Source organism: Monodelphis domestica, chromosome 3 (assembly GCF_027887165.1).
Source record: "Monodelphis domestica isolate mMonDom1 chromosome 3, mMonDom1.pri, whole genome shotgun sequence".
NCBI lineage: Eukaryota > Metazoa > Chordata > Mammalia > Didelphimorphia > Didelphidae > Monodelphis > Monodelphis domestica.
Window position 1 is genome coordinate 84767156 of NC_077229.1, and position 13939 is coordinate 84781094.

General features: G+C 36.1%; 1 protein-coding gene across 1 annotated transcript; it reads right to left on the reverse strand.

Annotated features, from left to right (window-relative positions):
* Positions 1 to 380: 380 nt before the first annotated feature.
* LOC100011696 (olfactory receptor 7C1-like) lies at positions 381 to 3849 on the reverse strand. Its single transcript, XM_056822356.1, has one exon. It carries the CDS (start codon positions 3383 to 3385, stop codon positions 2405 to 2407), a length of 981 nt encoding a protein of 326 aa, XP_056678334.1. The 5' UTR covers positions 3386 to 3849; the 3' UTR covers positions 381 to 2404.
* Between the last annotated feature and the right edge of the window lie 10090 nt (positions 3850 to 13939).

Consider the following 13939-nt stretch of genomic DNA (forward strand, 5'->3'; position numbering starts at 1 on the left):
TGAGATCCCATCAGTGAGAGAATGCTAATAAAAAAAGATGCCTGAAATCTAGGATTATCTAAGAACTGGAATGAAGAATCTTGGGTTTTGTCTACTTGTAATTTTTTTCTAGAGGGAAAGATAATTGAAAGGCTATTTTAATTGCCTGTATCTTATGCCTAAAATTTCCTCCTTTCTTATTTCCTAGCATCTTTCAAGTCCTAGCTAAAATCTTATGTTCTCCAAGAAGTCTCTCCTGATCTCCCTAATGCCTTCCATCTTAGACCATCTGCTATTTATCCAACCTATATTTTTGTTCATGGTCCTCTCTGCTATTATGGTAGAGCCATTTTTGAGAATAAAATCTGTTTTTTCTTTTTTTTTCTTTTTCTTCAGCTACATGTAATGGCAATTTTCAATCATCGTTTTCTGACATTTTGCTATCCTTGCTCTCTCCCTCCTTCCTATACTTCCTCCTTTCCCAAGAAGGCAGGTAATATCTTATATGTGGTGCAAAGGTTATTAGATAAAAATATTTCCATGTTCATTATATTTTGAATGAAAATACATCTTGCTTATAGTAGAGAAAATATAATGGAGAAAATAAAGAATAGCATACTTAAAAAAAGAAAAGAAAAATTTGGATAGAAGATACAGAGATGAATATATATTGACATCTGTTCCATACATGGGTACTGAAGAAAGAGATGAAACATTATTATAAATAGGTGAGTTTGACTGAAGGTAGGATATGTTAGGTTAGGGTTGTCAAATTAGCAAGGAACATATTATGTAATTAGATTATAAAGGTTTTTCAATTTCATAGGAGATGCCATTTTATCCTAGTATATAATAGGGAACCAGTGAAGCATCTTAACCATATTAGTGATATATTCAGATCCATGTTTGAGAATTTTTATAAAGATGATCATGAAAGCAATCACACTTTCTGTAGATATGTATATGGATATATAAATCTATACAGTGTTTTATAGCAAAATGGAATTGACCTGAGTTTCTCAAAGGCTATGTCACCAGAGCTCTAGCTCTTTGAAGTTCAACTAAACTAGAAAGACTTCACCTATGGTGTCAGGTAAAGGATAAAAAAGCTTATCAAGAAATTGTTGAATACTCTGTGATGATTTTTTTCATCATCTCCCACTCATAGTACTTATGTGATAACGTATGGAAGAATTAGAACATAGACTCACAATGATGAAATCCCATAATGGTTTTCTCTAATTTCTTCTTTCTCTACTCCAGTTACATATCATTTCATAGTTTACAAAGCTCTTTAATATACAGCATATTTCATTTATGTAGGAAAAAGTCTGTCTGGTAGTTAGGACTTGTTTTCCAATTTCCATTTTAGAAATGAATAAACTGATGGTTAAAGACATTTCATTAGTTTGCCTATGGCACATAGACTATAAACTCTACACAGAAGACTAAAATCCTGGCTTTGTCATTTCTTTCCCAGTACTTTTTGAGCTGGAAATGTCCTGAAGAAGCAGGAAGTGTTCAATCAACTGTGACTGAGGTAGAAACTCCAAGAATAGAGACAGTGAAGAAAAAATGTCAAAGTCATTTGTAGTCAACAAGAGCAGAGTGATCCAATCTGACCTCAGACACTCCTAGCTGTGTGATGCTGGACGAGGCACATAACACTCATTGCATAGCCCTTACCACTCTTCTGGTTGGAGCCAATACAATTTGTAGTCAACAAGAGCAGAGTGAGTCAGTAAGGTAGGAAGTTTTATGTCCATCAATTAACATTTATTAAGTACCTACTATTTGTCAGTCACTGTGCTAAGCATTCAAAAGGAGGCAAAAATTAGTTGCTGACCTTAATGACCTCATAATCTAACAATAAGTAACATAAAAAGGAACATGTATCAGCATGCTATATAGAAAATTCACAGAATATCATCAAAAGAGGGCAGTCAATAAAAGTAAGAGGATTGGGAAAAACATCCAGTGAAAGATAGTGGTTTTAAAAAGTTGGGACTCAAAAGAAATAAATGAAGATAGTATGTAGAGTTAAGTAGGGAGAGCAGACTTAGAAAATACCTGGAGTCAAGAAATGGAGTATTTTATTTATGGATGTGCAAAAAGACTAATGTCACTGGAGGAAAGAGTTTATAGTAGGGAATAAAGTAGTAGAAAACTGCAAAAGTAGAATGAGGCCAGGTTGTAAGGAATTTGAATTTTGAACAGAGGATTTAGTGCTTGAGGCTGGAGACAACAGACACCATTAATTGAATTGATGGGTGGAAGTGAAAGGGTAAGAGTTGTACTTTAGGAAAATCACTGCAGGTTTTAAATTGAGGATGGATTTGACTGGAGAGAGAACTGAGGAACCCAGGATTTTTGATTCCCAATATTTTTTGCAAAAATAACCATGTTCTTTTCTAAGGATCACCCATCACTCAAAGGAAGTTCCTTTGCTAATTATCTTCCTAAGGGCATCTTTTATGTCTTTGTTCCTTAGACTATAAATGAAGGGGTTCAACATGGGGATGATCACAGCATACATTGCTGAAGCAACTGTGCTCTTCCAGGAAGATTGGGTAGTGGAAGAACTTAAATATACTCCTATCCCTGTACCATAGAATAAAGAAACAACAGAGAGATGAGATCCACAGGTAGAAAAGGCTTTGTACTTACCCTTAGCAGATGGGACTTTCAAAATTGAAGAAAAGATCTGACTGTATGAGAAAACAATCCCTGTGAGTGGGACAATACCCAGTAGCCCAGTCGTAATATATAATACCATATAATTGATAAAGGTGTCAGAACAAGAGAGTTTCAAAATTTGAGGGAAATCACAAAAGAAGTGCTGAATTTCATGATCTCTACAGAAAGAGAGCCTTGTTACCATCAGATTCTGAATGAGGGACTGTACAAGGCTTATTATCCAGGAGAGTAGCACCAAGAGGACACAGAGTCTAGGGCTCATGATGGTTGCATAATGCAGAGGGTGACAGATTGCCACAAAACGGTCATAGGCCATTGCAGTGAGAAGGAAATTGTCCAAACTACCAAAAGCCGTGAAGAAGTACAACTGGGCAAGACAGCCAGCATAGGGTATAACCTTACTTTGTTTCAAGAAGTTCACCAGCATATTGGGAACTGTAGTGGTTATGATACAGAGATCCACAAAGGACAGATTGGAGACAAAGAAGTACATGGGTGTATGGAGGTGAGAGTCAGAAGTAACAATTAGCATTAAAAGCAGATTTCCAACCACAGTGACCAAGTACATGACCAAGAAAAGTCCAAAGAGGGGACCCTGATGCTCTGGTGTCTCAGAAAATCCCAGGAGTAGAAATTCAGTGAATTGTGTTTGGTTTCCTGGTACCATGGGACTGATGTTTCTGCTGGAAAAGAGAAGTAAGAAGAGCATGACATGAAAATACAGCTATCTTTTTCTATGAAATGCAAGAAAAATCAAGGCCTGACTTAGATTTTCTTCATTCACTTTCTATATCTGTCACTTATTAACTTTTTGATGTTGAACAAGGCATTATTTCCTCATTCAACTTCAATGGATTTGGACAAAATGACTTCTGAGATTCCTTCCAGTTCATATAGTATTTGAATCAGAATCAACAACATTTAGAAGTGAATAATTTATGAACACCATCTCCAATTTGTTTTAAGCACTGGGATAAAGGAAGAGATACTATGGCTCAACAAGTCCACTTCTGCCAACAGCAGATAGAGGACACTGATTTGTTATGAGAATAATTTGAGGTGTCTATTCTTCAACTGGAATCATCAAATTTCATAGAGGTGGAAGAGCCCTCCTAGAACTCAAAATAAAAAACAGTAACACACACATAAAATCCATTCTATAATATACCTGACAAGTACAAATCTAGTCTTTCTTTGAAGACTTCTATGGAAGGGAAACCCACTCTGCAGGAACTGTCAGCTTCCTTTATGTTGATATATATATATATATATATATATATATATATATATATATATATATATATATATATATATATATACCTGTTTTCAAGTTCTATTCAATGTTCTCATTATATTCTGAGTCCTTGAAATAGAAATTGCATTTCTCTTCCTCAAGGAATCTCTCTAACTATGAGAAGTCATATATGCCATATTGCAAGTGTTTTCTCTATTTTAGGTCAGGAAATCCTAGTTCCTTCAGCTGATCTTCTTAGGCCCTTCACCATCCTGGTTGCTCTTCTTTGCATCCTCTCTAGATTATCTTGTTATATTATATTGTTGTATGCTATATTATATTGTTCTTTCTAAATTATGGCATCCTGAACTAAACCCAAAATTTCAGATGTGGTCAGACTGTGGTCAAGGACGATGGGGTAATCACCTCCTTCTTACTGGAAACTATAGCTCCTTTAATGCAAACTAATTATTAAACAATCTTATTTTGATGCTATTACACTGCCAACTCAGTGGGTTTATAGATTACTGGAATCTTCCAGATCATTTAAAAATGAATTATGTTGTATATTTATATGTTTGTGTGTGTGTGTGTGTGTTCATGTTAGGGAGATTGTGTTTTCCCTTTTCTTATATGATATAGGAATATAGCAATTGATAGGATCAACCTTCCAGCATTTGGTGAGCCTGTGTTGCTAAGATTTCTCTGAAATAATTTAGGGTTTTATGTTTTAAGGGGAATCCACCTGAAACTTTTCTTCATTGATCTTGATGCCATTTTGGAAGCTTCAGGCAAAACACCTAATTCTGACAAGTATTCTGTAGCTCCTTGAAACTCAGATATTCTGTATTCAAAAATCCATCCCCACTGGTATTGTGGTTTAAGTTCTTTCCCTTTGATTCAAAGGAAAAACTCACACTGGAGAATGTGGCAGAAGCTAACAATATTGTGGATTGAAGATAGATTCAGACTAAAATGGAATTTTTCAGTTTAGTAATATTTCTAGGGAAAATGGAATCAGGTCTTCACCTAAGACTTTAAGATAATGTTAACAACTTCAAATAATGACAGCGCCACATAGCATTTTCGTGTTGTTAACTGGAAAAGCACGAAAATCTGAGTAAAGAGTGAGAATTTCTAGAAGTGCTGGGAGTCATCAGGCCCTATGTCTTCACATGGTCTCTTATGGAAACCAGATCACAAAGTGGTTCCTTGGCAGTATGGAATTGTCCACTCAGCCTCCTCTATATGATTTTTCTCATCAAAATCCCTTATTAATTGAATTAATACGATTCTTATTCTCTCCCTAGTCTCAGAAGGAATAACAAGAACAAAATGCTTGAACACTATTCCCTCAAAGTATCACAAAAGATCAGACTTACAAAATTAGACCCAAAACACCATCATTGGTTAACTTTTGCTTAGGTATATAATTCCCAACAAAAGCTGTACCCACAAAGCATATCCAGAAATCCCCTACTCCCATGCCCTTAAACTTATTCACCTAAGCCTGTACATAAATCATTCATAAGGAGAAGCCCGTACAATATGCTTTGGTACACCATGCCTCGACATACCTCAGTGACTTTACTTACCAACCCAAATTTCCCAATGAAATTCTGAAAAATGTTCAGATTAATATTAGAACTAGTTATACCTCTAGTACGCTTGTGATTGCTTAACATGGCCACAGTGCTCTTGACTGTCTTTAGGACTTCTGATTGATTATCTATTTTTATTAAAGGTAATATATGATTTTCTTTGATTGTCTGTAAGCTCAAGCACCTCACATGTTAATGAGAAAATTAAGTCCCCTGTTATTAAATCATTTATCTTGTGTAAAACCTTTGTGTATCCCATCAGAATCAATAGTTACAATACAAGTGTATCGAATGCTTTCAGAATGTTAATCAAATGATTTGTCTAAAAGTTAATGTATCGACAAAATACAACACCCATTCCTAGTGAAAACACTAGAAAGTATAGGAATGAAAGGGCCTTTCCTAAAAATAATAAACAGTATATACTTAAAACCATCAGCAAACATCATCTGCAATGGGGAAAAACTCAAAGCCTTCCCAATAAGATCAGGAGTCAAACAAGGATGCCCATTATCACCTTTATTATTTAATATTGTACTAGAAACACTAGCAGTAGCAATTAGAGAAGAAAAAGAAATTGAAGGTATTAAAATTGTCAACGAGGAGACCAAGCTGTCACTCTTTGTGGATAATATGATGATTTACTTAAAGAATCCTAGAGATTCAACCAAAAAGCTTATTGAAATAATCAACAACTTTAGCAAAGTTGCAGGATACAAAATAAACCCACATAAGTCATCAGCATTTCTATATATCTCCAACCCAGTTCAGCAGCAAGAATTAGAAAGAGAAATTCCATTTAAAGTCACCCGAAACAATATAAAATACTTAGGAATCTATCTGCTGAGACAAAAACAGGAACTATATGAACACAACTACAAAACACTCTCCACACAATTAAAACTAGATCTAAACAATTGGAAAAACATTGATTGCTCATGGGTGGGACGAGCTAACATAATAAAAATGACCACCCTACCCAAACTTATATATCTATTTAGTGCCATACCCATTGAACTACCAAAAAACTATTTTACTGAATTCGAGAAAATGATAACAAAGTTCATTTGGAAGAATAAAGGATCAAGGATATCCAGGGAAATAATGGAAAAAAAAATACAAAGGAGTCCCAGATCTCAAACTGTTACAAAGCAGCGGTCATCAAAACAAATTGGTACTGGCTAAGAGACAGATAGGAGGATCAGTGAAATAGACTTGGGGTAAATGACCTCAGCAAGACAGTCTTTGACAAACCCAAAGACCCCAGCTTTTGGGACAAAAATCCACTATTCGATAAAAACTGCTGGGAAAATTGGAAGACAGTGTGGGAGAGATTAGGTTTGGATCAACATCTCACACCCTACACCAAGATAAACTCAGAATGGGCGAATGACTTGAATATAAAGAAGGAAACTATAAGTAAATTAGGTGAACACAGAATATTATACATGTCAGACCTTTGGGAAGGGAAAGATTTCAAAACCAAGCAAGACTTAGAAAGAGTCACAAAATGCAAAATAAATAATTTTGACTACATCAAATTAAAAAAGTTTTTGTACAAACAAAACCAATGTAACTAAAATTAGAAGGAAAACAACAAATTGGGAAATAATCTTCATAACAAAAACCTCTGACAAAGGTCTAATTACTCAAATCTATAGAGAGTTAAACCAGTTGTACAAAAAATCAAGCCATTCACCAATTGAAAAATGGGCAAGGGACATGAATAGGCAATTTTCAGTTAAAGAAATCAAGACTATTTATAAGTACATGAAAAAGTGTTCTAGATCTCTTAAAATCAGAGAGATGCAAATCCAAACAACTCTGAGGTATCACCTCATACCTAGCAGATTGTTCAACATGACCGCAAAGGAAAGTAATGAGTGCTGGAGGGGGTGTGGCAAAATCGGGATATTAATGCATTGCTGGTGGAGTTGTGAATTGATCCAACCATTCTGGAGGGCAATTTGGAACTATGCCCAAAGGGCGATAAAAGACTGTCTGCCCTTTGATCCAGCCATAGCACTGCTGGGTTTGTACCCCAAAGAGATAATAAGGAAAAAGACTTGTACAAGAATATTCATAGCTGCACTCTTTGTGGTGGCCCAAAATTGGAAAATGAGGGGATGCCCTTCAATTGGAGAATGGCTGAACAAATTGTGGTATATGTTGGTGATGGAATACTATTGTGCTCAAAGGAATAATAAAGTGGAGGAATTCCATGGAGACTGGAACAACCTCCAGGAAGTGATGCAGAGTGAGAGGAGCAGAACCAGGAGAAAATTGTACACAGAGACTGACACATTGTGGTACAAGAGAACGTAATGGACTTCCCTAGTAATGGCTTTACAATGTCCCTGAACAACCTGCAGTGATCTACGAGGGGAAAAAAAAAACAACTATCCTCAAGCAGAGGACAAACTGAGGGAGTAAAAACACCAAGGAAAAGCAACTGCTTGACTGCAGAGGTTGAGGGGACATGATTGAGGAGAGATGCTAAATGAGCGCCCTAATGCAAATACCAATAACAAGGAAATGGGTTCAGAGCAAGGACACATTTGATACCCGGACGAATCGTGCCTCGGCTAGGGGCAAGGTGGGGGGGGAGGGGTTTGGGGGGGAAGAAAAGAAAATTATCTGTTTCCAATGAACAATGTATGAAAATGACCAAATAATATAATGTTTTAAAAACTAAAAAAAAGAAAATTTTGAAACAAACAAAAAAAGTTAATGTATCATTTATCCAATTATCTTTATTTGAACATGTAAGTTGAATAATATAGCTATGTGCCAAGAATGGGCATAAAAATAAAATCTAAGCCTGTGTATGGCAAAGCAGCCATTCATACAGAGCTTTGCCCCAGGCAGATACACACATAAAGTTGCCTTCTGTCTTTCTTTTCTGCCTAGCCACTCCACCTGCAGAGGCCCCTCTGGAGCTCTGGGTTTGGCTGGTTCTGAGACCCCAGCATAGAAGACAAGACCAAGATCTTGAGAATTCTAGAAGCACTGCATCTTAGAATTGGCACAGACAATCTAGTCCAACCAATACCTTAAAAAGTCTCCTTACATAATTCATGTCAAATGTGGTGTAAAAAGCTCTTCCTAACTGGTTAAGCAGGCAGAACCTATTTATTAAACTTTTCTTATGTGTAAGACATTGTGCTAAGTGCTAGAGACAGAAATTAAGGAAGTAAGAGGGATGAGGTGAGGAAGGAGAAGGTACCAGTACAACATTTGGTGACAAAATCTGGAGACTTAGAAGCACAGACAGGAGGAGAATGGAGAGCAACAAATCTGAGTCCTTCCCTAAGATGAGGAATTTCCAGAAGGAACTCGGGAATGAGAAAAGGAGGTGTGTATGGGGGAATAAATTTCTAAGGTCATAAGGCCTCAGTCACTAAGTTATGACTTTGAGATACCCAGAATCAAAAATGCAGCAGGGAAGGCAAAGACCGGTCATTTTGTAATGAAGAAATATTATGTAGTCATTCCTTGAAGCCTACTATGTACAGGAACTGATCACCTCCTGTTATTAGGCCATTCCACATCTGGATAGCTTTAGTTATTAAGAAATTTGTTGTTTTTTTTATATCTAAGGTCTAAAATGTTCTTTGTACCATGCCCTCTCTAGGTTAAGGAAAGCAGGTCTAATTCCTTCTGATAACTCTTCAAAAACATAAAAATACCTGCCACTCCACAAAAGATAGGAGCAGAGCACATATCTTTGTAGGTAGATATTTTGAAGTCTAAAAGAAAGAATACCTGTGGAGACCAACAAAAGGAGTGTTTTCCTCCTATGGGGGGTGGGGGTGATGGTAATGGGGTGGTTATAGTGGTGGTAGAAGGAACACTACTGGAGTTGATGACCAATAAGAGAGAAGATTCACCCTGAAGGGATGTTTTGCCCTTTCCAAAGGAGTTCTGTGCTGATTCCTTTTTAGCTTACCCTCCACTAAGATGCAGAAATCTTTTTCAAATGTGTAGAATATCCTTTGGTCTAACTTTCTTAACCCACCCTCAGATAAGCAAGTTGGGTCCCTAGAGGACCACAATTATACTTTCCCTGAAGGTGATGCAGGTAGTTTTGATTTATTTGGGGAAGGTCCTCTAATACCTATAAACTTCCATTAATGTGGTTTTTCTATTGATTTTGAATTGATATTAATTAGTAAGAAGAAAATAATGGGTTTCTATAAAGGAGTATTTACTAAGATTGCATAATATGAATAATGGGAATAAAATAGCCCACCCTTCCAAAGTTAAGAAGGTGACAATATATTCTCCCACAAGCACAGAGATCATCCAGTAGAAAGTGGGATCAAATTGAAAGTGCATGCTGTAAAGGCATAACACAGCTTGCATAAATCCTTTCCCAAGAGATTCTTTTCTTCCCTTCGTAAAATTCAAATGAAATTCTTCCTAGGCATGGTATAATTTCTGGCAATGCTTTTTAGCAGATTTCCAATCCTTTAATTATTAGGAAGTTTTTCACTCAATCAAGTCTAAGCTTGTTTTGCAATTTCCATTCATTATTATAGGTTAATTTTCTGAAACTGAACAAACACCCCTTATCTTTCTATCATGACAGTCCTTAAGATACTTGAAAACATGTGTTTCCCCCTATCATGATATCACATATCCAACCTCACCCATTCCTTAGAAGTCTTCTAGCTTTTATTTGGGCTCCTCACTTCCTCTCTCCCCCTAATTGAACCATTTCCACATTTTTGGAAACAGAAAAATGCAGTAACTACCTAATAATCGATGATTCTCTCATTGCAATGTATACCACCTAACAACATCGTACCAAACACTTTCTGGGTCTTACTCACAGGAGAACTCAATAAATACTAGTTACTTTTGACATGTTGATTTTTGGGTGAGTATTATAAATATCCCCAGCAGAAGTCCTAGTATATAGAGGAATGGACATTGGAAATGAGGGTAGAGGGAAGGAAAAATAAGAGTGACATGGAGGTAAATATACTAAAATCAGAATTAATAGAATCAGATTTTAGATCATTTGATTTAACCTCTAACAGAAGCAGAGAGAAGGAAAAAAGACAGAGGACAAGATTGATAAGGGATGAGAAATTCAATAAAAATTATGTTAGGACAGTAGGTAGAAGTAATTATGATGTGACATGGGAGTGAAAGAAACAACTGCTCCTACTGTATATAAGAAAATCTGAAAAATGTGCATATGCAATGCCATGATGGCCTGTAGTCCATATGATAATATCTATAAAAGACAAAATCAGCTTGCTTGCTACATTAATGGATTAACTACAAATAGAAGAAGACTAAATTAGTGACATAAGTAAGACTAGAACACAGGTCTTTGGGCTTTTAGGCTACTTACTGCACCACACTTATACTTAAGAAAAAAAGTTGTATTTTCCTCATCTGCAGAATACTTAGGAATTCTTGCTCATTCCTGATGCATTGGGCTCAGTCCTGTTAACTTTTCCCAATTATGTATAGGGTCTGTGGCTATGTCTTCATCATATTTTCATATATTTCTTCTTTACACTCTTCCTAGCAATTCCAGTCCCTCATCTGGATGGAAATTCCCTCTCTTCTTCTCTATCTTCAGATGAGGAGAAATAGTTTTAGCTTTCCCATCAGTCACTCTTTGGGTAGGGATTCCTTCCATCTCTACTCTCTGTCTTCACCCAAATTCTCTGACACTGTGACCTGTGACCTGATTAATAGGCTCACCATACAGTGCCATTCATAGGTTTGCAGAATCAGAAGATAAAAGAGTCATCTAAGATTTATATAGGAAAGATTTTATTCTATCCCTGGACCCTGTGTCTAGGAATAGGGACACAAACCCTCTGTCTTTATTAGACTTCCTATTGGTGTATCTGAGACCCTAGACTGGCTAAAAATTTTCTTTGGTGTTTGGACTATACTTGGCTAAGATAGACTGGGCCACATGGAATAATATATCGACTCTTATGAAAAAATATAAATTTAAGGTCATCAAAAAATTCCACAATGATGATTTTATATGACACTCAGAAAAACCACCATGAAGGGAACAGTGAAATTTTTATCCCCATTTATGGCTTAGGGCCCAAGAGGAAAAGTGATGGGACCATAGTCCAATTTCTAGTTAATGACAAAGCTACAATGTGAACCTAACTTAGAATATAGGGCTTACTCTACTCTCCTTTCCTTTCCCTCTAAACTGGGATCTAGGATGAATTCAGGGTTTCAAGTAGATTCTGGAGTCTGTTAGATTTTCTTGCTCTATTGAGTGGATTAGGCTACAAATTGAGGTATGCTGAGTTTGGAAAAATCTTCAGTTTATGAGCAACCACAAGCTACTTGTCTTTCCCTTACTTTCCACCTCCTCTTTCCATCTTTCCCTTCCCAACCTTTCCCACCTCCAGTCACTTACTGAACATCACCAAAGGGATACGTTTTGCTGACTCTATTTGTTGAAAGAGAGGACAAGAAAGCAGAAAATGTGGATTCTAGAAAATAATGGAGAATTTCAGGTACTTGGACTGATATCTCTGGGAGGCACTAGCAGACTATCTCCTTGCCTGGCATAGCTGGTATCTAGTCATGTGGAGGAATAAAGAGGAATATTTGTAATTTCTAATGCTTTATAGAGCCAATCCTCCAAACTCTTCATTAGAAAAATTATATAATGGTTTTTCCAGTCTCTTGGAAGATAAACTCCCTCTGGGGAAGGAAACTATAGCACCGATATTACTAACAATAAGTTATGTCCATCATTGCATGGGTAGTTATAAAACTCCAGAGATCTTGAGCAGAAAGGTGCTTAACAGCTCTTTGGAGCAATCAGAATCCCTGATGACCTTCCTAGGAAGGAATCCACTGTCTCCCAGGACTTCCCATTGTGCTATCATGGTATTTTAATTGCAAGGAAACTTTGCATCTGATGAGCCAAATTATGTCTCCTTGTAGATTTCCCTTATTGTTCCTTGTTATTTTTTCTGAGGCCAAGAAGAACGAATCTAATCACTCTTCCATGTGAGGTAACTTCTTTTTTTCTTCTTACTTTTCCTAACATAATATTCCGTTTTTCCAATTACATGCAAAACAATTTTTAATACTCTTTTTCCAAAAATTTGAGTTCCAAATTCTCTTCTCTACCTCTCCTCCATCTGCTGCAAGATGGCAAGCAACTTAATCCAGGCTATACACGTGCAATCATGCATAACATATTTTTGTATTGGTCAAGTTGTGTAAGAAGATGCACATATAAAATAGAAATCATGAAGAAAGTTGAGTGAAAAGTAATATAATCAATCTGTATCCACACTCTATGAGTTCTATTTCTGGGTAAATGATTTACAAAAGATCTGTGTACAATATTGCTCTTACTGTGTGCAAAGTTCTCCTGTCTCTGCTCATTTCACTTTGCATCAATTCATTAAAGTCTTTCCAGGTTTTTCTCAGAGCATGCTGGTCATCCTTTCTTCTATTACAATAGTGTTCCATCACAAACATATACTTTAATTTATTCAGCCATTTTCCAGTTGATGGACATCCTCCTTAGATTCTAATTCTTTGGCACCACAAAAAAAAGTGGCTATAAATATTTTTGTATACATAGATCTTTTTTACTTTCCTTTGGTACTGCAGATATAGTAGTGGTAATGTTGAATTAACGAGTATCTATAGGTTTGTAGAATCCTGATTTTTATTTTTCAACTTTTTTTTTCTAGACTGGTTGGAGAGGAGAGAATATAGAGCAGTTCAGAATTCCATTATTGCATTAGTGTTCCATTTTTTCTTAATCTCTCCCAATAATTGTCTTTTTTTCTTTTCTGTCATATTAGCCAATCTAATAAGTATGAAGTAGTACCTCAGTCTTTTAACAGTGCATTTCTCAATAGTAATGTAGAATATTTTTTTCACATTACTAAAGAGAGCTTTGGTTACTTTCCCTAAAACATTCCTGGTCATATCTTTTGACCATTTCTCAGTTGGCAGATGACTTTTACATTTTGGATTTAGTTTTTTAATTATTTGAGAAATTATGTCTTTATCCGAGAAGCTTGTTGTGAATTTTTTTTTCATACTTACGGTTTCTGTGAGTTTCCCTCCTCTGTTTTTCCTCTTCTCATTTTCCTTTCACTCTATCTATCCTCAAAAGTTTTTTTTTTTTGTTTTGAACACCACCTCCTTCAACTCTTGTTGCTGTAACAGTATTATTCCTCCCTTCTTACAGGATCTCCTTTTCTTCCTAATTTCTTGTAAAGCAGAATCAGCTTATTCCTGCTAATTCCAATGAAAATGAAGTTCAATTGCTACCCCCTCAATTTTCCCACTATCCTATCTACTGTAAAAACCTCTTTTCATGCCTCTCTTAGGTGACATAATTAACCAATACTATGTCACCCTTCCTCTGTCTGAATTCTTTTTATGCAATCCTCTTTCT